Source organism: Amblyraja radiata, chromosome 8, assembly GCF_010909765.2.
Source record: "Amblyraja radiata isolate CabotCenter1 chromosome 8, sAmbRad1.1.pri, whole genome shotgun sequence".
NCBI lineage: Eukaryota > Metazoa > Chordata > Chondrichthyes > Rajiformes > Rajidae > Amblyraja > Amblyraja radiata.
Window position 1 is genome coordinate 60,622,790 of NC_045963.1, and position 25,684 is coordinate 60,648,473.

General features: G+C 40.0%; 1 protein-coding gene across 3 annotated transcripts in view; it reads right to left on the bottom strand.

The window, feature by feature from the left end:
* The window catches only part of col12a1 (collagen type XII alpha 1 chain), a 235,328-nt gene that overhangs the window by 154,757 nt on the left and 54,887 nt on the right, over positions 1 to 25,684 (bottom strand). For 2 of the 3 annotated variants that reach the window (XM_033026046.1, XM_033026047.1), the window contains exons 12-16: positions 24,065 to 24,337; positions 13,827 to 14,096; positions 12,363 to 12,629; positions 7,318 to 7,510; positions 1,127 to 1,251 (exon numbers count right to left, since the gene is read on the bottom strand). The exons of the other annotated variant lie outside the window; for it this stretch is intronic. In XM_033026046.1, the coding sequence (XP_032881937.1) occupies positions 1,127 to 1,251; positions 7,318 to 7,510; positions 12,363 to 12,629; positions 13,827 to 14,096; positions 24,065 to 24,337 (1,128 nt within the window). The remainder of the gene's footprint in view (positions 1 to 1,126; positions 1,252 to 7,317; positions 7,511 to 12,362; positions 12,630 to 13,826; positions 14,097 to 24,064; positions 24,338 to 25,684) is intronic. 3 annotated transcript variants of the gene reach the window in all.

The window sequence follows — 25,684 nt, forward strand, 5'->3', positions numbered from 1 at the left end:
TCATCCCATTACAGGAAGGATGTGGAGGCTTTAGAGAGGGTGCAGAAGAGGTATACCAGGATGCTGCCTGGATTAGTGGATATTAGCTTTAAGGAGAGGTTGGACAAACTTGGATTGTTTAAGTGTTAACATGTTCAGCACAAACATTCTGGCAAGCATTCCTGTGCTGTACTGTTCTACATTCTATTTCAATAGATCTATTTCAATTCTTATCTAAGATTTTGCCATCTTTAGATAGACTGAGATCAGGACTCCTGGGAAAGGCAGGAAGATTCTCAGGTTAAATTGCAGCATGGTACATTAGCAACCTACTTTGCCAAGTGAATGGGATAAAGAGGCGTTTAATAATGTATTCAATGTCCTCCAATGTGAACTATCCTCTTCCCAATGATGCTCCCTGACATGTTGAATGTTTCTGTGTTAATTTTAATGTAATTATGTATTTGGGTAATTGGTGACATGAGGAAAAATATCTTAATGCAGCAAGTGCTTAGAATCTGGAATACATGGCCAGGAACAAGCAGGTTCAATTGCAGTAATCAAAGGGGTCTGTTTGCGTAGCTGAAGGGAAAGAAGTTGCCGGGCTGAGAGGAAAAGATGAAAAGGGTGGGACAAGCATGATTACTTTTTCAAAAAGCCATAACAGATTCTCCAAGCCAAGTCAATCTTTCCATACTGCTGTCATTCAGTAATCACCTTCAAGAGAGTTAGGGAGAAAAATTAGGGAAGATATAAATATGGGTTAAAGTTTCATTTATTTTAAAATTAATCGTAGCTACAAGCAAATGATCAGGTGGAAAATAGAGCCAGTGTCACTCATTAATTGATTTACAGGAATGATTTAAAACAAAAGGTGACTAAAAGTTGTTGAGGCTGGGCATTATTTAAGAAATTTATATATTTTATTAATTTATGGCTTTGGGGTTATGGAGAAATGTTATGAAACGGGTAATTGAAATGAAAGTAGAATTAAAAATGAATGCACAACAGTTTTGAAAGACATGAATGACGTCTTTCTATCTTGCTACAAGTTCCTCCTTCTATGCTGCTATGAGCAATGTCTAATTCGTCACTACCTGGAAGAAAACGTTACATTTAATAACTGATTGATCAATGAGCTGGTTACCTGATGCATCGAAAGGCACAATTAAACCCTCATCAGAGAGTGTTGTTTGTTCCTCCCCCAATAATGGCAAACTTTCACCACCATCAAACATTCCAGAAACTGCTACTTTGTAGGTGGTGCCAGCCCTGTAATATTAAAAACACAGTGAGATCATTATCAGTCTAAACAATTCCGTACAATCAAAATATAAAATGCAACTGCTTCACTGTGAAACACCATAAATGGAGGTGATATTTATCTTCAGTTCAGTGACTGTGCGTATATCAGCTGCTCATTGTTCTCGACGCCACTCACAGAAGTCAATGTAACCAGATCTGCTGAGGTTGATAGAGCCGGCCATCAATGATGTATCATTGGTGACCAAAGGCAAACATCCCCAAGGTGGTCTCTTGTTAATACCTCCAGCAAGATATGCCAAAAAGCATAAGACAGACACAAAAAGCTGGAGTAACTCAGCAGGTCAGGCAGCATCAATGGAGAAAAGGAATAGGTAACTTTTCCGGTCGAGATCCTACTTCAGACTGAGAGTCAGATGAAAGGGGAATGAGACAGTACTTAGGACAAATGAATGATAGATATGCAAAAAGCACCAATAATTAAGGAAATGTGGAGCCCCCAATGGTCTATTATTGGCTGTGGGATAGGCGATAACAAATTATACAGACAGTGGAACTCACCAGGATGACAGTAAAACTAGTACGATGACTAGGGTGAGGAAGGAACAGAGAGTGAGGGGCATATTTGCCATGCAGACCATCCTTTGTCGCAATCATGTGTCAGTGTTGTTTACAGTATGTCTGGATTTGAAGCCATTTTTGTGGAAGTTTCCCATCACTATTTGGAAGATTTTGGAGGGGTGAGGACATGCAGAGCCTTAATGCTTGCCTTCATCATATCCCTCTCAAAATATATGATATGGAAACAAGTGAAGTCCATTGGGCCCTTTGACCCCGTTGCTATTTATCAAGATCATGGCTGATTTACCTCAATGTCATTTTCATACCCCCAGATTCTATAATGTTAAGAAATCAATCATAGTCAAAGAGTCATAGAGTGATACTGTGTGGAAACAGGCCTTCGGCCCAACTTGTACACACCGTCCAACATGTTCCAGCTACACTAGTCCCACTTACCTGCGCTTGGTCCATATCACTCCAAATCTGTCCTATCCATGTACCTGTCTAACTGATTCTAAAACTTTGGGATAGTCCCAGACTTAACTACCTTATCTGGCAGCTTGTTCCATACACCCACCACCCTTTGTGTGAAAAGTAATCCCTCAGATTCCTATTAAATCTTTTCCCATTCACTTTGAATCTATGTCCTCTGGTTCTCGATTCCCCTACTCTGGGCAAAAAACGCTGTGATCTATTCAGAAGGTGGAGGAGTGCAGGAGGTGGGGAGTGCAAGTATCCAAAATTGAAGCAGAGAGGTCATGGAGGAAGTTCAAGTGGAGGAGAAAGGCAGATTATGAAGGGAATTAAAAATCAACCTAGGAAAAAGATAAAGCACGAGAGGTGGGTGACTCGGACTTTATGCTCCAACAGCGTGCATTGCAAATTTTCAGGTCAATGACAAAAGTAATAGAACCTATTCAGCTAAAACAATATGCATAATGACAGGCTTTCAAGTGATATATGCCACAGGTTCATACGCAACTATAGGCATAAAGAACATACTCATGTACATTATAATTCAAAAGATAGCTCACAAATTAAACTTTTCACTGTGTCTCGGTACTGGTGACAATAATAAACCAATACCGATACAGTAGTAAGATAATAACTTGCAAGGCATCTTGTATCTAGCCATTATAATAGTCCAGCCTTTGACTAACAAACAGTTTGAAATGAATACAATCAAAGTAAATTTTTAAATGTGATAACTCCCTCGAAACTTTGATTATCTCAAAAGTGACATGCCTCACATTTTCGACGTTACAAGCAAACTAATCAAGTAGATAAGTGGAACACTGACATTTAATTGTACACAAGGGAAGTGATTCAATTCTACAGTAAGGAGGTATAATAATATTTAAAAGACGAAGCAAAAAGTTACAATGTGTAAAACCAGATATGTCATGGCCTAATGGAAAACAGATAAAGTAATCAACAAACACTTCCCTCAGGATGAAGTAGAGAGTAGCTATATTACTTGATTGTCCTCGGGCTTCAGTCTGACTTGGAATAAGTGAGTAATGTGTGAGCTGTTGATTCAGCTGTTGTGAAATACTGGACCCTCATGCTCAGGTGAAAAGCAATGCATGGCAGAGAGGCAACTTGATCGATTGTATTGAGAAGAAGATGTGAGCTGCAAAGAGAGCAATGCAAACCAGCCGCAGTATGCCCCAAGCTGGCCCGCGATCATTCTTTAATCACAGTCATAGAGTTATACAGCACGGAAACAGGCCAATCAGCCCAATGTATCCATGCTGACCACGATGCCCCATCGAAGCTAGTTTCATTTACCCATGTTTGGCCCATATCCCTCAAACCCTTTCCTATCCATTTACCTGTCTGTAGTGTTTTTTTAATAGTGTATATAAATAGTAACTGTAACTTCAAGAACTGAGTGCCAGAATGGTGTGATTTGAGTCATGTAAAATATTAATTATATTATCAGTTTTGTGAATATGTATGAATATGCACAGTGTACTTTTGCAAAATAAAAAAGACCCACACTGGCAACAGCGTGTAATGAAAAACTGTGCTAGTTGTTATCTATATGCTACTGCCATAATATCTTAGACTGCCCAAATATATTTTCAGTGTTGTTATAATAGCTTTGTTTCCTATTAATTCTGGCAATTTGGTCCATATACTCACCACCCTCTGGGTGAGAAAATTGCCCCTCAAGTTTCTATTAAATTTTTCCCATCTCATCGTAACCCTATGCCCTTTAATTCTTGATTCCCCTACCTGGGAAAAGATTGTGCATTCACAGTATCTAGTGACATAAAGCTGGGTGGCAGTGTGAACTGTGAGGAGGATGCTTTGAGAATGCAGAGTGACTTGGACAGGTTGGGTGAGTGGGCAGATGGATGGCAGATGCAGTTTAATGTGGATAAATGTGTGGTTATCCACTTTGGTAGCAAAAACAGGAAGGCAAATTATTATCTAAATGGTGTCAAGTTGGGAAAAGGGGAAGAACAATGGGATCTGGGTGTCCTTGTTCATCAGTCAATGAAAGTAAGCATGCAGGTACAGCAGGCAGTGAAGAAAGAAAATGTCAAGTTGGCCTTCAAAACAAAGGGAGTTGAGCATAGGAGCAAATAGGTCCTTCTGCAGTTATACAGAGCCCTAGTGAGACCACACCTGGAGTATTGTGTGCATTTTTGTCTCCCAACTTGAGGAAGGACATTCCTGCTATTGAGTGAGTGCAGCATAGGTTTACAAGGTTAATTTCCAGGATGGAGGGACTGTCATATGCTGCGAGAATGTAGCAGCTGGACTTTTATACTCTGGAGTTTAGAAGGATGAGAGGGGATTGAAACATATAAGGTTATTAAGGGTTTGGACACACTCGAGGCAGGAAACATGTTCCCGATGTTGTGGGAGTCCAGAACCAGGGGCCACAGTTTAAGAATAAGGGGTAAGCCATTTAGAACAGAGACTTTATCACACAGAGAGTTGTGAGTCTGTGAAATTCTCTGCCTCAGAGGGCGGTGGAGACCAGTTCTCTGGATACTTTCAAGAGAGAGCTAGATAGGGCTCTTAACGATAGCGGAGTCAGGGGATATGGGGAGAAGGCAGGATCGGGGTAATGATTGGGGGTGATCAGCCATGATCACATTGAATGGCGGTGCTGGCTCAAAGGACCGAATGGCCTACTCTTGCACCTATTGTCCATTGTCTATTGTCTATTCCCTTAACGATTTTATATACCACTATAAGATCACCCATCAGACTCCTGCATTTTGAGGAATAAAGTCTTAGCATCCCCAACCTCTCCCTTTAGCTCAGCCCCTCAAGTCCTGACAAAATCCTCCTAAATCTTCCACCGTAATGGTACCTTTCCTATAGCAGGGTGACCAAAACTGAACACAGTACTCCATGTACAGCCTCACCAATGCCTTGTACAACTATAGCATAATGTCCAACTATCATTCCCTAAATGATAAAAGCTAATGTGCTGAAAGCCATCTTCATCCCCCTATCTACCTGTTAGGTCACTTTCAGGAACTCTGTACTCATACTCCCATATCCCTCTGCACTACCATTCATAGTGAAAGTCCTGTCTTGATCTAATGTCACAAAAGGCATCACCTCACATTTATCACAATTAAAATTCTTTAGACATTTCTCGGCCCACTTGCCCAGCTGATCGAGATCACCATGTAAATTTTGATAACTATCTTCACTGTCTACAATACCACCTATTTTATTGTCATCTGCAAATTTATTAATCGCACCTTGTACATTAGTATCAAAATTGTTGATATAGATGACAAACATCAATGGTCTCAGCACCAATCTCTGATGCACACCGCTAATCACAGGTCTCCTGTCTGAAAAACAACCTTCCACCACCGTCTACTTCATATCATGAAGCCAATTCTACATCTAAGTCACTTAATACAGTCATTCATTCCAAGTCAAGTGATGATGACTCTGGTTACAGTCCATCAGTGCTGTCAAAAAAATGACCATACAAAAAAGTTCACTGGGATACTTGCTTTTTCAAAGACAGACAATGAAACTAGAATTTCCATAAACCCATGCCTAATTTTCCTAAACTACAGTATCACAAAACATTCATCTGACCTTTCCCTTTCAATTTCACCCTAGTTTAGTCAATTACAGTTATTGGCCCAAGACCCAGATTACTCCGTGGATACTGCTTTTTGCTGGAGCAAATTATAAAAGTCCTGGTTTTTGATCTGACAATTGAACACATTTGGAAGAATTTAGAAAACAAAATGTTCAAAGATTCATGGGCCTGCTGAGGTAAACCCGAAGTTACCGGGGATTCACGGCAAAATAAAATGAATCATTTTTATTGACAAATCAACACATAATTTCTCAGTAGAGGGAGGAGACCTGTTTTATTTAAAATATCTTTCAATTTGCAAAACTTAGTCCATTAAGTCTGGGACACAAATCTGACCAGAAAAAAGGGATTATTAGAAAGTCAATCAAAAGCAACAATCTCATCAATGATTTGAAGTAGACTAAATATGGAATAATATTAATTCCCAAGGGTAGGTTTCAGGCTGGAACCAAATAGTGTTGAAATGATTTACAATGTACAATGCACCAGATAATAAGTTAACAGGGGGATTCCAGTGGTTCATATGGAGTAATGGATGCCTGGGAGTGAGTTAGTTGGAATCCAATCAAGGAGATCAGATGGTTTATTTATCCATCCTGACCATGGTTCCACAAGCCCAAGACTAACAGATGAGTGTAATTTCAGTGTGACATGTTTACATGGGCGTTTATATTATAAATCTAGACATAAGAATTTTTAATGAAAATATAAAAAAAATATGTTCAACTTGTTTAGGCATCCCCCCCCACTCATTCCCATGCAGCAGAAGTCTGTGGAAACCTTGGAAGAATAGAGTAAGCAGTCCTTATGTTGTTTTTCAACCAGGCGTTCTCTCACTCTTGCAGCAGATGATCAGGAGAACACCTGCAGAAGACCATTTGCTAGTATCTTTGAGGTCAGACAAAATTAAATCACTGCATCTTGGTCATACGCTTCCTTGGCCCTTCCCTCAATTCCATGATCTTCAGAAATGAATCTATATCTTTAAATACCACAAATGATCTAAAGATCTTTGCATATTCACAAGTCAAACATCATAAACAGGTTACACTGCCTCCAGTTCCATGATTTAAAAAAAATAAAGAAGAATAAAATCCATTATTAAACCCCTTTGAATCTCTCTGTGATTTTTTTCTAGTGCACAAACCTTCTGAACTTTTGTTCTCAAATGTGTCACGATGGAGTTAGAAATGCAAATTCAATGTTTTTCCATTGAGAAAGCTGACTGATCAAACTTGGCTGGCCATGACTAAAATTTATCAATTAATATGTTTCCAAAATGTAAAGGTCAATGGTTTTCTGAAGGACATAAATGGATTTCTTGAATTATAAATCAATGGGACTTGTTCAAACTCATTCATTGGCTTCTCATTACTCTCGTTAAAAAGTAATATCATCTAGTTCAATGCTTATTGCTTTACCTCAACTCCTCGAGTACCACAGTTGTGTCGTACGGTCCAACTACCAATTCTCCCAATTGTTCTTCTCTTCCCCTTGGATGGTAGATTACTTTATATCCTTTTACCTCCCCTGGAGAAGGCTCCCATGTCACTCTGAAGCTTGTTCTTGCGGCATCAGACGTCTGTAAGTTTTGGGGAGGTATGTATCGTGAGGCTGTTAGGAAGATTTAAAAATCACAACTGAGATGTCAAATCATCAACATCAGTTAATGCAGATAAATATATAAAAATACCCAGCAAGAAAAGACTAAGTCAACACTCAGCCAATTACATTAATCTGGCCTCACATGGTTTAGATAACTAATGAACACAAGACATTCTCTCCCCATCCATCAAACATATAATCTGGAAGAGATGTAAAAATAAGCAGAAACCCACTTTGATTTGTTTTGACTAAACCAAAGAATGTGGCTGAGCCTTCAACAAATGTTTAGACTTCAGATTGGCCGATTTCCAATGTGAACCGTGACCTGCTTTCCCTCCAATGTCACTCAGAAACTCTTCTTGGTGATGAAGGAAGGCAAACGCTCAATAAGTCGTGCCAAACCTCCAAACTCATTTAAGATAAAACAAAAAACAAGAATTTCAAAGGTATCAAAGGTATCAAAGGTATTTATAAGGCAGATTAAAACATCAGCTGCAAACATAGGAAGAATTTGAATTTCTATAACACTTTTGACTTCTAAAAGCACTTCAAAGCTTAATTTATGTTTAAAGTACATTCCCATTGCAATGCAGAGAAACTGCAACTAGTTTCTGAAGAGAGAGATTCTATAAATGTATGATCACGGCCAGATAATTCACTTTAATGATGCTGTCAGAGATAAATATTGTCCAGGACATAGAGAAACTCTCATAGTGTTCTTCAGAATGGTACCGTTGGACATAATATCCACAAATGTGCACAAAGATGTCAGATGCGATTACCTGCTCAAGTAGTTCTCATATTCTCATTGTATTTTATCACATAGAAGGCCACTCAGCCCATCACATTTATGCCACCTCGCAGAACAATCCTTTTAGAAGAATGAGCTGGCATCTCAATGAAATCTAATGAATAATGAAAGGCCAGGATAGAATGGATGTGGAGAGGATGTTTTCAGTAGTAGGAGAGCCTAGGACAAGACGGCACTGCCTCAGAATAAAAGGACGCACCTTTAGAAAGGAGGAGGAATTTATTTAGCCAGAGTAGTGAAGCAATGGAATTCATTGCCACAGATAGAAGTGGAGTCTAAATCATTAGGCATTTTAAGCTGAGATTGATAGGTTCTTAATTAGTAAGAGTGTCAAAGGTTATGGGGAGATGGCAAGAGAATGGGGATATGATGGAAAAATAGATCAGCCATGATTGAATTGCGGAGTAGACTTGATGGCCAAATTCTTGTCCTATGTCATGGTTATATAAAAATCCCACCAATCTTCTTCTATTAACCATATATAACCATATAACAATTACAGCACGGAAACAGGCCATCTCGGCCCTACAAGTCCGTGCCGAATAACTTTTTACCCTTAGTCCCACCTGCCTGCACTCATACCATAACCCTCCATTCCCTTCTCATCCATATGCCTATCCAATTTATTTTTAAATGATACCAACGAACCTGCCTCCACCACTTCCACTGGAAGCTCATTCCACACCGCTACCACTCTCTGAGTAAAGAAGTTCCCCCTCATGTTACCCCTAAACTTCTGTCCCTTAATTCTGAAGTCATGTCCTCTTGTTTGAATCTTCCCTATTCTCAAAGGGAAAAGCTGGTCCACATCAACTCTGTCTATCCCTCTCATCATTTTAAAGACCTCTATCAAGTCCCCCCTTAACCTTCTGCGCTCCAGAGAATAAAGACCTAACTTATTCAACCTTTCTCTGTAACTTAGTTGTTGAAACCCAGGCAACATTCTAGTAAATCTCCTCTGTACTCTCTCTATTTTGTTGACATCCTTCCTATAATTGGGCGACCAAAATTGTACACCATACTCCAGATTTGGTCTCACCAATGCCTTGTACAATTTTAACATTACATCCCAGCTTCTATACTCAATGCTCTGATTTATAAAGGCTAGCATCCCAAAAGCTTTCTTTACCACCCTATCTATATGAGATTCCACCTTCAAGGAACTGTGCACGGTTATTCCCAGATCCCTCTGTTCAACTGTATTCTTCAATTCCCTACCATTTACCATGTACGTCCTATTTTGATTTGTCCTGCCAAGGTGTAGCACCTCACATTTATCAGCATTAAACTCCATCTGCCATCTTTCAGCCCATTCTTCCAAATGGCCTAAATCACTCTGTAGACTTTGGAAATCCTCTTCATTATCCACAACACCCCCTATCTTGGTATCATCTGCATACTTACTAATCCAATTTACCACACCTTCATCCAGATCATTGATGTACATGACAAACATCAAAGGACCCAACACCGATCCCTGAGGCACCCCACTAGTCACCTGCCTCCAACCCGACAAACAACCATCCACCATTACCCTCTGGCTTCTCCCATTCAGCCACTGTTGAATCCATCTTGCTACTCCTGCATTTATACCTAACAGTTGAACCTTCTTAACCAACCTCCCATGAGGAACCTTGTCAAAGGCCTTACTAAAGTCCATATAGACAACATCCACTGCTTTACCCTCGTCAATTTCCCTAGTAACCTCTTCAAAACATTCAAGAAGATTAGTCAAACATGACCTTCCAGGCACAAATCCATGCTGACTGTTCCTAATCAGACCCTGTTTATCCAGATGCTTATATATATTATCTCTAAGTATCTTTTCCATTAATTTGCCCACCACTGAAGTCAAACTAACAGGCCTATAATTGCTAGGTTTACTCTTAGAACCCTTTTTAAACAATGGAACAACATGCGCAGTACGCCAATCCTCGGGGACTATTCCCGTTTCTAATGACATTTGAAATATTTCTGTCATAGCCCCGGCTATTTCTACACTAACTTCCCTCAATGTCCTAGGGAATATCCTGTCAGGACCTGGAGACTTATCCACTTTTATATTTTTCAAAAGTGTCAGTACTTCTTTTACTTTGAAACTCATAGTATCCATAGCTACTCTACCTTAAGTTTCCCTTACCTCACATAATTCAATATCCTTCTCCTTGGTGAATACGGAAGAAAAGAAATTGTTCAATATCTCCCCCATCTCTTTTGGCTCTGCAGATAGCTGTCCACTCTGTCGCTCCAATGGACCAATGTTATCCCTCGTTATCCTTTTACTATTAATATAGCTGTAGAAACCCTTTGGATTTACTTTCACCTTACTTGCCAAAGCAATCTCATGTCTTCTTTTAGCTTTTCTAATTTATTTCTTAAGATTCTTTTTACATTCCTTATACTCCTCAAGCACCTCATTTACTCCATGCTGCCTATAATTATTGTAGATCTCCCTCTTTTTCCGAACAAGATGTCCAATTTCCCTTGAAAACCAGGGCTCTTTCCAATTTTTACTGTTTCCTTTCAACCGAAGAGGAACATAAAGATTCTGTACTCTTAAAATTTCCCCTTTAAATGTCCTCCATTTCTCTTCTACATCCTTCCCATAAAACAAAATGTCCCAGTTCACTCCTTTTAAATCATTTCGCATCTCATCAAAGTTAGCCTTTCTCCAATCAAAAATCTCAACCCTAGGTCCAGTTCTGACCCTCTCCATAATTATATTGAAACTAATGGTATTGTGATCACTGGACCCGAAGTGCTCCCCAACGCATACCTGCGCCACCTGTCCCGTCTCATTTCCTAACAGGAGGTCCAACACTGCCCCTCCTCTTGTAGGTACCTCTATGTATTGCTGCAAAAAACTATCCTGCACACATTTTACAAACTCCAAACCATCCAGCCCATTTACCCAATGCGTTTCCCAGTCTATGTGTGGAAAGTTGAAATCTCCCACAATCACTACTTTGTGCTTACTACTAATATCTGCTATCTCCTTACATATTTGCTCTTCCAATTCTCGATCCCCATTTGGCGGTCTATAATACACCCCTATAAGTGTTGCTACACCTTTCCCACTTCTCAGTTCCACCCAAATAGCCTCTCTAGATGAGCCCTCCAATCTATCCTGCCAAAGCACTGCTGTAATATCTTCCCTGACTTGCAAAGCAACACCTCCACCTCTTGCCCCTCCAATTCTATCACACCTGAAGCAACGAAATCCTGGAATATTTAGTTTCCAATCACAGCCCTCCTGCAACCATGTTTCACTGATCGCCACAACATCATACTTCCAGGTGTCTATCCAGACTCTAAGCTCATCCACCTTCTTACAAACCTCCTTAAAATATTTAATGCTAGGAGCACATTTAAGAAACCCCCCGCCTCTTATTCTGTTTATTTCCTTTATTTTCTTTCTCCTCTGGAGTCCGAGTGCTTCCCTTTTCTGCTTCCTGCCTCCCATTCTGTCTACTAGCTTTCTCTATTTGAGTCCCTCGCCCCAACCATTCTAGTTTAAAGTCTCCCCAGTAGCCTTTGCAAATTTCCCCGCTCGGGTTCAAGTGCAACCCATCCTTTCTGTACAGGTCCCACCTTCCCCAAAAGAAGTCCCAATGATCCAGAAACCCGAATCCCTGCCCTCTGCACCAGTCTTTCAGCCACGCATTTATCCTCCACCTCTATTTAATTTTTATAACTGTCTCTTTCTCATATGACCAGAAACTTCCAATTGCAACAATTCCTCTTGCACCCATTTACATTCGGGGTAATTCAGAGTGACCAATTGACCCAATAACCGGCATATCTTTAGGATGCCAGAGAAAACCAAAGCACCTGGAGGAAAACCATCTGGTCACAGGGAAAACATGCAAACTCCACACACACAGGTCAGGATTTAACCACTGCACCCTATTTGACCTGATAATTTTGCATTACCATTATGAAATATGTTGCCCAGAAATAAAGCGTAATGAAAATACAGAAGAGACTTTTCGATTAGCTGCAAAAATATTTAAACCTTAGCAGAATTCTCATTAAGTAACATAAACTCACCTGTTGTTCCTTGCCCCAATCTTAATTTTCCTTCTCCTTTCCTGTACATCGGAACAATAGAGACATTGTACGTTGTCTGGGGATTGAGCCGTCGTAGGACAGTGCTGGTCAGATGAGGGGGAACCTTGGTGATTAGGGCTCTTCCTCCAACTGCAGGTCTGTAAGTGAGTCGATAGTTCATCACATTGCCGGGGGCTGGAGCCCAGCTCACTCGAAAAGTGTTAATTGTTTCATCTGTTATGCGCAATCTCTTGGCCTCTGGAGTAGCTGCACAACAGCAGAAGAAAACAAATGTTTCTTATTCCATTTGTGACATCTTTGATGTAATATTATGAAGTAGAGAAAAAGCAGCAGAATACTCAGATGAACAGCAATAAAATAAATAGCCAGAGGATCCTACTTGGTGCTAATCGTAAATTGGTTGAAGGTTACACAGGGACACCAGACAGAGATCCCTGCTCTTTCCTCATCTTTGCATATGATATAGAAGTAGGCTATTCAGCTCATCAGCTCTATGCCAGCTCTCAGAACAATCCGATCAATTATACCCCGCTTCCTTCCCTGCAACCTTCCAAATCCACATACCCATCAACTTCCCTATAATTCCCTCAACACTATCTACACTATCTACATTTTGATGCTGCTGCACCCGCTGAGTTTCCCCAGCAATTGTGTGTACCTTCGATATTCCAGCATCTGCAGTTCCCTTTTGAACACTATCTACACCAGGGTCCATTTACAGCAGTCAATTAACCTACCAATCCACATATTTCTTATTTATCTTATCGTGCATCGTGGAACGTTATGGAAACCTAGGGATGAAATAACAGGGACACTGGCAGAGATATTAAAAGTATAGTTCTACACAGCACGAAAAAAGGCTTTTTGACCCCTCATCCATGCTGACAAAGTTGCTAGACTGAGCTCATCCCACTTCACTGCTATTAGTCAATATTTCCACAAACCTTTCTAGTCACGTACCTGTCAAATATCTTTTAGATGTTGTGAATGCATCCACGTCCACAGTCTCCTCTCGCAGCTCATCCCATATGTCTACCTTCCTTTGTATGAAAATTTTGCCCCTCAGGCCCCTTTTAAAATCTTTCCCCTCTCACCTTAAATATTTGTGTTATAATCCATGGAGACAAGACCTGGCTGTGCTATCGCATGTGATCAAGTCATTAAGACTACATTTGAAATGCAAATTACACGTGGTGGTCAGCACCCTGCACAACACCAGATACAGTGGGCCAAGAATGCAAGAAGCACAATGGGAGGAATGGCAAAGTCATTGATGCAAGAAGAAAAGGCACTGGGATGTTTTTTTTCATTCAATTCAAAACATTCAGTTTCAAAATTGCAAACATATAAAATTTACAGGACTCAACGTTTAAAACACTGCACTGGTTAGGACTCTTGAAATAATTGAATGTGAGATTCTTGCTTCTAGCAGGATTAACATACCATCAGTGATCTCCTCTCCTTCAAGCGAATCTCCTTCACCACTGCGGTAACCGGGATAGACAAGGATCTGATATCTGATTTCTGGCAGCAGATTATCCAACGTTGTGTAGGGAGTGGATGCAGAGACCAACTTTTCTCCTTTATCGTCGCCGAAATGTGACTTCCAGGTGATGCGGTAACTCTGTACATTCCCTGGAGCTGGTGTCCATGAAGCATCGATTGTAGTCGGCGTGACATTGTCTGTCACGAGATCGCGAGGAGAACCACGTTCTGGGCAAAGAAAAATTGGTGCAAATTCAGATTCATTGTTTTTCCATTGGGATCTTATGCCTAGAAACTCAAGCTAAACCTCTTTGGTGTGCCTGCCTCCAAGGTGAATAGAGCAAAGAATCCCTCAAATAAAGTTTGTGAAATATGTAGAAATCTTGCACAGTGGCATATTATACCAATTCAAACAATGAAATAAGACCCATGTAGTTCCAATTGGTAGTTAGATCTGAGGGCCACTCTCAGTGGGACAGGCCCTTAAGTAAAACGCAGAGGAGGGGTGAGGGCAGCTTCCATATATATCGCAGTTCCCCACCAATCCAATACTGGAGTCGCATGCCGTGGACAACTCCGTGCCGCTGGGAACTACAGGCCGAACTATTCAGCAGGATCTTGCCCAGAGATTCACAGCACAGTCATTCAAGAAAGGCACAATGAGGTATCGCTTTACAACTGAGCAATGAGTTATGTTGTGAGTGAAACATCAGCAATATACAGTTTAAAAAAAATCTATATCTATTTTTGCTAATCTGCTGCTTCAGTCCTTGCAATATTGTGCCAAATAATAGGTCATAGTTCCCATTTTTGCACTTGGGCCATATTTTCCAATGGGTAGATAATTGATCCAAAATAATCACTAACCTGACTGAACCCAGGAAAAAGCATTTATGTTGAATTTTTACCTAAAATAATGGGTGGGAGATTGCAACCTTCACGTGGTCCATCCTGTTTCACCGAATGCAATCAACCTGGCGTGCACAATCAAAATCAAATGGCATCAGGAATTTGTCCCGTATTTTTAAGTTTTTACCATTATTTGGGAGTGAGAAATTTGGCAACACTAATTAGGGAACCCATTTAAAATTTAAGCTCTATCAGTACATTACACTATATTACGCTATATTTAAGAGGGAGTTAGATGTGGCCCTTGTGGCTAAAGGGATCAGGGGGTATGGAGAGAAGGCAGGTACAGGATACTGAGTTGGATGATCAGTCATGATCATATTGAATGGTGGTGCAGGCTCGAAGGGCCGAATGGCCTACTCCTGCACCTACTTTCTATGTTTTACACCACATCATCACCTGGACAGGATAGGTATTTACAACCTTTCAATACCAATGTGTTACCCACATATATACCTGTAATCACTCTTAAAACCTCTGCATTTAATTATTTAACCTGATCTTTCTGAAAGCTGTTCACAAATTTGCTTTTGACTTCATATTGTTGTATAAGAAAGCAATTGCAAATTGGGTTATTTTACTTCACTTCCACTCGCCTGGCTTCAGCAGTACATGAGCAGCTCGCACTGTTGCCAGTTTGCATTATCTCACAAAGTCATGGCCTTTCCCTTCTGTGAATGAAACAGCTGCATGACTGGCTTAGCTGTTAGCAGACTCATCTCGGAGTCACAGTGTTGCGGGTTTAACTCCCATTCCAGGTTCTTGAGTTCATCTTCTTAGCTGATGCTACTTCACAGTGTGAAAGGTAAATGGGGTTGCCTTGAAGATGAGGGCATGCAGCATGAAATAGCAAACCAGTAAACTTAATTTCCGATAATCGTAAAGTTGAATTGGCCAAACAACAAACCTCCTGCTGAGTGCAACGATATATGAACCAGAAAGTCATGAAATCTTAACAGCCAATAATGATGACATTTGATCCACCCTTGCCAGAGGAATCCTAATCTCAAAGCCCTGTTCTCTTCCTATTGTTCTGTAAATTCCCTCTCTAACCAAAGTCTAATTGACAGTAGATAACATACTGCAATAAAACAACAGAAAACTATCTTCCAGTTAAAATGGGAATATACACTTTCTCAATATTTAATTAATTAATTAAATGTGTTAATTCATTTGAAGATACATTGAGGGGACTTCCTCAACTCTTACTTCCCCTCCTGAGGCATTCTTAATTAAATTATTTAATTAGCACTTTGTGAGCCGCAATTCTTTTCATTGCTGCGTCATAGCTGATGAAAGAAACATGTTTGTAATTTCCGCCTCTCATATACTGTACCCCACCACATGCTTGTGGTACAAAAATAAATCACCTCTTCATCAACCATGTGTGTTACTTGTTGGCAATGAATAATGTGCACAGATATTTGGATAAGCCCAAATGTAGTAGCCAATTTAAGATAATGTTTAGATAGAAACCATCAATATTTTAAGAATGAATGCTCAGGATGACACAGTGGTGCAGCTACTCGAGCTGCTGCCTCACAGCTCCAGTCACCTTTACCTCTGGTGCTGTCTGTGTGGAGTCTATATGTTCAATTTGTGATTGGATGGGCTTCCTACAGGTTTTGTGGTTTCTTCCCACAGCCCAAAGATGTGAGGATTGGTTGGTAATTGACCATTGTAAAGTGCCATTAGTGCACAGATGAATAGTAAAATCAAAGGGTATTATGGAACCATAGAATCTAGAGTTGTACAACACAGAAATGGGCCCTTTGACGCAATTCATCAATGTGGTGCTTATCTACACTAATTCCATTTATCTGCATTAGCCCCCTATCTTTCCACACCTTTCCTATTCCCAGAGGTGCTCCACCTAAGCCTATTTTTAACTCCATCCCATTCGATTATTCTGTTATTGCACTTTATTTTTTATTGCACTACTTCAGATTACACTACAATCTCTATGTTATTCTGCTATTTTGCAATTGTCATTGTAATGATTGTTGTACTTATTGTATTTATTGTTTACCCCATGAAATTCATGCGAACTAGGAATTTTATTGTACCCGGATTCTGAATTTAAGTGCCCCTCCTGTCGCCTTTCAAACATGGTTGATGGGAATGTTGGATGGGAAAGGAATTAGTGATGAGTGCAGGATTGGCATAAATGGTTGTTGCAGACTCAGTGGGCTGAAGAGTCTGTTTTGATTCTCTCCGACCTGTGCCTGAATTCGCACAATGCAGCAATCTTGCCTTGACTTTTGGAGAGTTCTCACTCTGCTATTAATCACCCTGTTATCCAAGCTAAAGTTGATGAGCAGTGCAGTCCACTCGAATTAATGTTAATTTTAAAATGCATTTTTGTCCGCGCCAATCTAATACCTGAGCCAGGATAGGAGGTAAGCTGTTTTGAAAATAATGTTCCAGGAATGTTCTCAAAAATGAACTACTGGCTGATTTTTGATTTATTTGACATAAGAGGCAGCCAAGTCATATTTCAGTTGAAAATTGATTTAACCTAGAAACCAAAGAACTATTTACAGTCAAAGTCAAATGACACAGGAAAAGCCCATACTGACCATCAAGCACTTATTTACACCAGTTTTAGTGTAGTCTCTTTTTTAAAATTCTCCTTATATTACCCGCATCTCCCTCCTGTGATTTTACCACTCACCTACACACCACAAGTGCACAATTGAGGTGGAACCGATAATTTATTAAATAAAAAGTTTAAATACTTCAGCAAATAAAATTTTATAGTTGATATTCTAAATCTCATAAATCACTTGCTAGGGCTCAGCTGGAAGGATTTCAAGACCTTGGAGAAACTACAGGTTCCATGATTAAACATCATTTATGTGGATAGAAGATGAAGCTTGGCTTGTATTGCTTTAGGTCGGAGATTGGAAAGTGATCTCCCTGTGATTACTGCCAATTGACATTGTTCCCAGACATGTTCAAAATGATGAATGTTTTTAATGGATTCAAGAAGGAGAAATGTTATTCCCTGATAGGTTACCATGGGAGATTTAGCATAACTGGCAACAAAATTAAAAGGGACAGGGGAAGAAATTGTTTTGTTAATGATTTGATTGGAGTCCGATTTTTGATATTGGAATAATCTACAAATATAAGGTAGATCCAACATTTTAATTTCTGGCCGATGTGTCTTCAACTGATCCCAGCCAGTGGCATAAGGATGTTCAGGGCTATAATTGAATGGGCTTGATGAAGAACAATCCCAGGAGTCTAGGATTAGAGCTTGCTAGAGTGGATGTCAACTGGACACTGAACCTGGCCCACCAGTGATGGTCCCGCTATTGACTCTGACACAATTTCTGATTTAATCACATTGTTGCCAATATTCAGGGGATGTGGCAGGATGCTGGAGGACAATGAAGCGTGAGGTCCAATTTAATCCCCCCTTCAATTTTATGCTCTGCTACATGGATTGCAAGATAGGAAGAAGAATCCCATGGAGCTTCCTCCCTAGGGTCAACATCTGCCAGCAGAAGATGAGAGAAACAGAGGAAGGGAAGCAAAACCAAAAAGTCTTGAATATCACTATGTGGAGTCTTGACCTTTGTGCTCACCCACGTGTGAATGAGTACATTCTATCCACAGGGATGGCTGGTTTTTCTGACGCAAGTCAACACCAACATTATTGTGGCTTCTGAGACGAACAAAGGAGAAAGGAACTTGGAAATTCTCAGCTGTGCATCTGTCCAAGGGAGCGAAGGGAATGGCAGCTGTGGGTAGGTGGTATCGTGGGGGGCCAAGAGGAAATGAGATCAGGATTGTGAGCAAACCTGATGGGAGCCAAAACATTAAAAACAATATTTGTGACCATGTGGAACAAGCAAACGTTCAGAACATGTCCCATCCCACATCTAATATGTTAACCTTCAAAGACGAGTGACCAGTCCATCACCCACCATGCCCTCTTAGCAACAAAACTAATAACAAGAAAATCCATTTGGTAGGAAGGTTAGTCTCCACTCTCATAAATCTTTAATATTCTTGCTTAAATATTTTGTCTGCTGAGCTCGTTAAGCATCAAGTATTCCCCCAGGCACTTTCCATTCAAACTCTGATCGACAATACTGAAAAGCTGTCATGATTTTCAGGAGCATTCTTCCATCTGATGAATTTTGGCATGAGAGTACAAAGTAACTCCACACTCCATACTGTTGTGACAGGACCAGAGATATTTATTTTATCCAGGAGCTTTTTATGTACACTTTGGAATAGTAGAAAATGCACAAAGCTAGCAGTTTAACATGCCCAGTAGAAATTTGCATTTATTGTTTTGGTCACTGTATCCTGGAGACGAGATTCCACTTGTTTCAGACAACGAGGTTGCCACATGCCATGTTAGCAGTGTAGAATAATCACGGCACCAATATGAGAGGGAAATCATACAGAATATTTCTTCCTCAATCTTCTGCCAGTCTCAGAACTTGTACTGCCAAACTACAATCATACTATTTAAATAATGACACAATTATTCTGCTAAAATGGTGCAGAATGTGACTCGGTTGGAAGCGCGTCTGCCTCCAATCAGGTAGTATATTTCTGGCCATAACCACGCTGCATGAAAAATAAAGTCACCACTTCTCCCCTTTGGTTACAGTGCCAGTTGTTGTCAACCTTTTGCCTTTAATTTTTCTACTCTTGGAAACAAGATTTCCCTAATTATACAAACATTTCAGTAACTTGAACATCGCTATCACCTTTCTACATCATTAGCTGGTCTAAGAAGGGCAATCCATTCTAAATCTTGGGCAATCACACACCGATTTTTTTCAATCTCCTAATCTGAAGGAATAGAAGCTAGGTTTGTAAATTAACCCCAAAGCATTGTTATCTTCTGGACAATCTGTCGAGCTAGATTGGATCTTGACCACCAAGATGGACAAATGCAGCAGATGCAGGAGGAACACCCAAAGATTTCCTTCCAAGTCCTACAACATGTGGCTTGGAAATATATCACCATTCCTTAGACCACTGGGTCTAAATTCTTGAATTGCCTCCCCAACAAAACCCATGGGAGTACACCCCCAGAAGGTTTGCAATGGTTCAAGAAGGTGGCTTCATAGCAAAGATAATGGGCAATTAAATGCTGATATCCTGGTGATATCCATGATCTCCAAATTAAACGTTTTTATAAATGTGAGTGGAAGAAGTGAACATAGGGAGATAGACAGACAGTCAGAATGATATGGTAACAAACTTTAACATCCCAGAATGGAACTTTAGACAGTGCTGATACTCTCTGGTGCTGTTATCCTGAACAACCCAAAGAGTGCATCTGTGAGAGTACAGCAAATATTTCAGCCTTTCCCTTTCCTCCCGCATCCTAGTTGGGTTAACATTTATTAATTGTAAAATTGCTTGTACACATTTGATTCATGAGGTAGTCTTTAGCCATCTGTTCTATTTACAATAATGAATGCAGATGCATCTTTATGGCAAAATGGCCCAAGAATGAACACTAAATGTAATATTTTAAATTTGCACGACATTTCTAGTTTAACTCTCTTTCAGCTTTACAAAGTAACAACTGACGAGAAGTGCAACCTCAAGACTTGGTCATGGAGTCATACAGCACTGAGACAGACCTTTTGGATCAATTTGCCCATGCCTACCCTAGGACTTGTCTTGTTAGTCCTATTTGCCAGCATTTGACTCATATCCTTTACTCCACTTTCTCGCAAGCCAGGTCTTACATGCACATAAAGAAGCTCAAGTTGTACTCAGATGACCATCCAGCCTCTCAATCCCACTCTAACCTTGAGTCTAGGTCTGATCACTCTGTCATGGACATACTTCTCTGCTATCCATCTCTTCTTTGCTCCTGTGAAAATCTTTGCAGCAATTACAGCATCTTCCTGCTAATGACAAGATGCTAAGCCAGCTCCATGTTAAAATTACCAAGTCATACCAAATCAACTTGCGTGCATTTAGAACTCAGCGTGTGGAGAGAAATGGGCAGTCAACATTTTGGGTCCCAACTTGAAAAGTCATCTGTCCATTTCACTCCACGGACGTGGAGAAAACACTTGTTCACCCATTGATCACACTTGATCACCACTGGTTTCCCCCATTGATCACAATGCCCCTACTGGAAAAAAAGCAGTCTCTTATTGGGAACCATGACTCGGGAGCCATTGAGTGGGAATTTAAGCTCTGCCACATGCACTAAATGCATAACATACCGCTGACCTTACACTAACCTCAATGAAGCTGAACTACAGCAACATTGTACATGCATGTTGTAATTCTGCTGCTCTCCCACTTTCCCTGAACCTGGGTGCCCACTGGCTGGCATGGAAATAGTGGGCCAAGTGGCGTGCTTCCCTGCAGTAAGACTATGGCTTTTGTCTCTATAACTAACTAATTTGCTCGGCTTGTCAAAGGTCATTACAACTGTAGCAATGGATTACCCACACCCAAGTGAACTAGTCTGGCTCAAGGATATTTTTTTACTGCTGGCGGAGCTATTTAGAAAGAGAAATTCAAATTCTGAAAGTACCACGTTGGGATTTCGACAGTCAAATTCAGGTTTATTAATTAATCAGGTGCCCAGGATAACAATCCAATAACATGACTAGTACACTGCAGTATCACATTTCAATTACACTGGCAAAATAAAAGTCACATTTGTGCATCACCTAAATCCAAAATATTTACCCACTCTTTATGATTTCACATAATAATCTCTGAAGAAATTGCAATCATTGTATTTTTTTTATTATTAAGTTTATAGAATGCTTAAGACGGAGCAGTTAACAGACCATGTGACTGTATTAGTATTAGTCACAAGTGAAAAATGTGCGAACTGTTCCATTTTCCAAGATAGCCTTATTATTTAGCGATCTTTCCACAACTTGCAAAGACTTGTTTAGCTCCCGGGAGGTTGGATGCTGGACGTGTTTGGAGCTGTTCTTTGTTCTGCTCTGACAGTTGCAATAAGGAGGGCAACGTTTTGACAGTCTTCTCACACAGAGAGGATTTGCCAAAAATAAACCTTTTGCAGGATTATCTCTCTTCTATTCAATGTCAATCTAGAAACATTGGAGGGTAATCTTTCATGGTTTTACACTCAAGTCAAGACACACTACATCTATCCACATGCCCCATGTGCTCTGTGCTGAATAATATGACTAATATAACTAAACCCTTTGCAACATTTTTCCAGTTTTCCTCCCCTTGTGCTCTCTTGATGTACCTTACTAGAAGTAATTAAGTTAAGTTTTTGGAAAGATTGTAGAATTTATGTTTTTGGGGAACTGGCACAAAAGAAGAGTTGAGGTCAGCATAAATCAACCATGATCTTAATAAATGCAAAGAACAAACTGCTGGGGGAACTCAGCAGATCAGGTAGCATCTGTGGAGGGAAATCAACAGATAACATCTTGGAGTAGGGATCCATTGAAGGCTTGAGGGGCTGCGTAGCCTATTCCTGCTCCTATTTCCTTGTGTTTTTGTAGATACTAGTCCAAACTGCAGGATTATATTACGAATCACTTGATGTGAAACATGGATCTAGCTAATGACTTTCAGCAGTCTATTTACATTTTGTTTAGTTATTGGTACTACCAGCATTGATTAGTAATACCTAGATGCTGGTCTCATGTAAACTGTGATCCTTGCTAATTCAATTAAGATTCAACCATTTTGGTGTTGGACTTTCAATCCTCAACCAGCGAATAATGGCTGGGATACTTCTATATAGAATATGAGTGAGCAATATTTGGTATCATTTAAAAATAAATTGGATAGGCATATGGATGAGAAGGGAATGGAGGGTTATGGTATGAGTGCAGGCAGGTGGGACTAAGGGAAAAAAGTTGTTCGGCACGGACTTGTAGGGCCGAGATGGCCTGTTTCCGTGCTGTAATTGTTATATGGTTATATGGTTAATTAGTAACCATAGATTCATAGAACGGAACTGTTCACTTGCAAAAGGAAATGGGGTCTTGGCTAACATCATCCAAAGAACAGCATGCATCTCCTTCAGCGCTGCTTTTAAGCGATAGCTTTGCTCAGCATTTGCTTTGTTCAGGATAAGAAAATATGAACAACTTGTGAACAGCTGGGGTGTGAGCACAATTTGGAAAATGGGATGCAACTGGAAGGCCAAATTGTTTTTTTGTTCCCTGTTCCAAATCTCTCACGTCTCCTGCTCATGGAGACATCTGCAGTTATTTCAGCATACCCAAAATCTGTGAACCCAGAATATACCTTCTTCCTCATATACACTCAGTAATCCTCAATCCTTTGACCTCTTTCTCTGTCCTCCAGGTTTATTTTCTGACATATCTAATTCCAGTCCTTCCAGCGATGTTCCACCACATCCACATCCTCAATTCATAGCCCTTTCCTTAGGCGTAAACTGCCTGACTTGGCAGGGAAAATGGTTATCATTTCCAAAGCGAATTTGTACATCACGAATAACAGTACTACATTTATTCTCCACATCTCTCATATGCTGCTTTCCTGCACATATATTAAGCATTGATAAATAAACACTGCGATCTGAGGATGATTTAAGTGCAGTAATCTTAATGCAAATTGTATTTTGTTGTCATGAACAATAAGGAAGTAATTTAAATGTTTAGAAGCATCCAGGGATAACAAGACTGTCTGGAAATAATTTCAGTGGCTCTTTATCACTTATATGACTGTGGCCTATGAAAATTGGCTTAATTAAGCACTCGATTCTTTGTATATGCTAACTATAGCTCCCCTTATAACACCTATTGTGCTCCTGTGGGCCACAATGCTCCATATCGTACCTGTGTGGCATTGAATGTTGAAGAAAGAAACTCAAGGCCTATTGTGGGATGCACCTGCTTTATCTTCTCCTTCAGTGGCCAAGTATAGAATGGAAATTTTCAGATTTATTTCAAGTCACTGAACAGGTTGGATACAATTTATGAATAGATTAGAAATGAGTTGGTTGGCCATTCTGAATTTAGGTTTTCTCAATATAGATTATTTATCATGTTGCCGTAACCAAAGATATGCCAAAGGATAACCAATGGCTGGCATTAATTAGATGGGATTAATGATGATTCATGGGACTGTCACAAGGCTTTATACAGAGTATTACAATATGATTGACATTGTTAGCTTCTTTTTCAACTACTTTGCACTCACAGAAAATTGTTTCAGCTAAAGATATCTGATGGAGTATGAACCTTGTGATATTATTCAACAGAATGATAGTTGATTCTAACAAAATTACATTTCTCATTTATTTATTTTGAACTAAATTGTACCTTCTTTTGTGGTGCCTTCTCCAATCAATGGTTGACCAACCAGCGTCTGATATTGAGCCAGAATTTTCACTGAATACTTGGTGTCTGGCAGTAGATACCGAAGGATCGTTTGTGTCGTTCTCCCATCAACCATTGTTTCTCTTGTCTCCCCACCAAGTACAGGAGTGTACTCCAGTCTATATTGAAGGACGTTACCAGGAGCCGGTAACCAGCGGACCGTGAAACTATCTATAGTTTCGTCAAAAACCTCCAAGTTGCTTGGTGATCCAATTTCTATGGGAGGACAAAGAAAAAAACCATTATTAAGAATAAGGAACAAAAAAAATTGGTTAAATTGAAACCAACAAGACCTTCCCTCAAGTCCTGTAATCCATATTCAAATGAAAGGGTTAACAGGTCAGGCTAATAAATGAGCTGTGAATGGATTCCTCTACCGCCAACAAGCCACCAACAAGCCGCTACTGCATGGTTGCACTGCTGGGGTATTCTGGCAGTGGAGCACAGTCAGAACTCAGAACTCAGAACTCAGACAGTATATTCAGGACTACTGCCATTGTGAGGAAGATCTACAACATTCTGCACTTTAGGAAGAAATGCTGACAAAATGGCTGAGCACCCAGAAACATCCAGGGGATTTATTTCAGTCTTAATAGTGTTACTCAATTCGTCATTCAGGGAATTGAGTCTAGAAGTTGGAACATTATGTTACAGTTGAAAACGATGTTGATGAGGCCACACATAGTACTGTGTTCAGTACTGTGTTCAGTGTTGGTCACTTTGATATTTTATTACTTGTAGTGCCTAAGGCTAAAGGATGATCTCATAAAAGTGTATAAAATCTGATGGGAATAAATAGGGTGAATCCCCAGAGTCTTTTTTCCCAGGGTAGAGGAATCAAGTACATAACAATGTTATTTCTCTTATTTATGAACAACTAATGATGAACAGATACCGGTATAACAGAACCAAACCCAGTCAGTCATGAGAAAAAATACGTACAAATCCAGAATCAACAAATTTACCCCCTGGGTAGGCGAAATTTACGCCCTGGGGTTAAATTTACCCCAGGTTGGGAACCCTTGGTTTAAGGTGAGAGGGCAAAGATTTAGTCATAGAAACATAGTCATTGAGTTATAGAGTCATACAGCACGGATACAGTCCTTTCAGCCCAATTTGCCAATGCCGACCAAGATGCCCCATCATGCTTTTGGCCCTTATCCCTCTAAACTTTCCTATTTGTGCACCTGTCCGTATGTCCTTTAAATATTGTTATAGTACCTTTAATAGGTATCTGAGAGGCATAAAGAGTGATGGCTATATGGAATGAGCTGCCAGAGGAAGTACTAGAGGCAGGTACAATAACAAATTTTAAGATACATTTGAACAGGTACATGGACAGGAACAATATAGAGATGTATGAGTCAACCGTGGGCAAATGTGATTAGCATAGTAATTGCATCATGGTCGGCATGGACGAGTTGGCCGGTGAGCCTGTTTACATTCTATGGTTCTAATCCAAGAGTCATTTTTGGGGACACAGCAGCCAATGTACATTTAAGTATCTAAGCAATTAGCATAAACATTTGAAACCTTGAATTTAAATTGAATTACGGAACATTG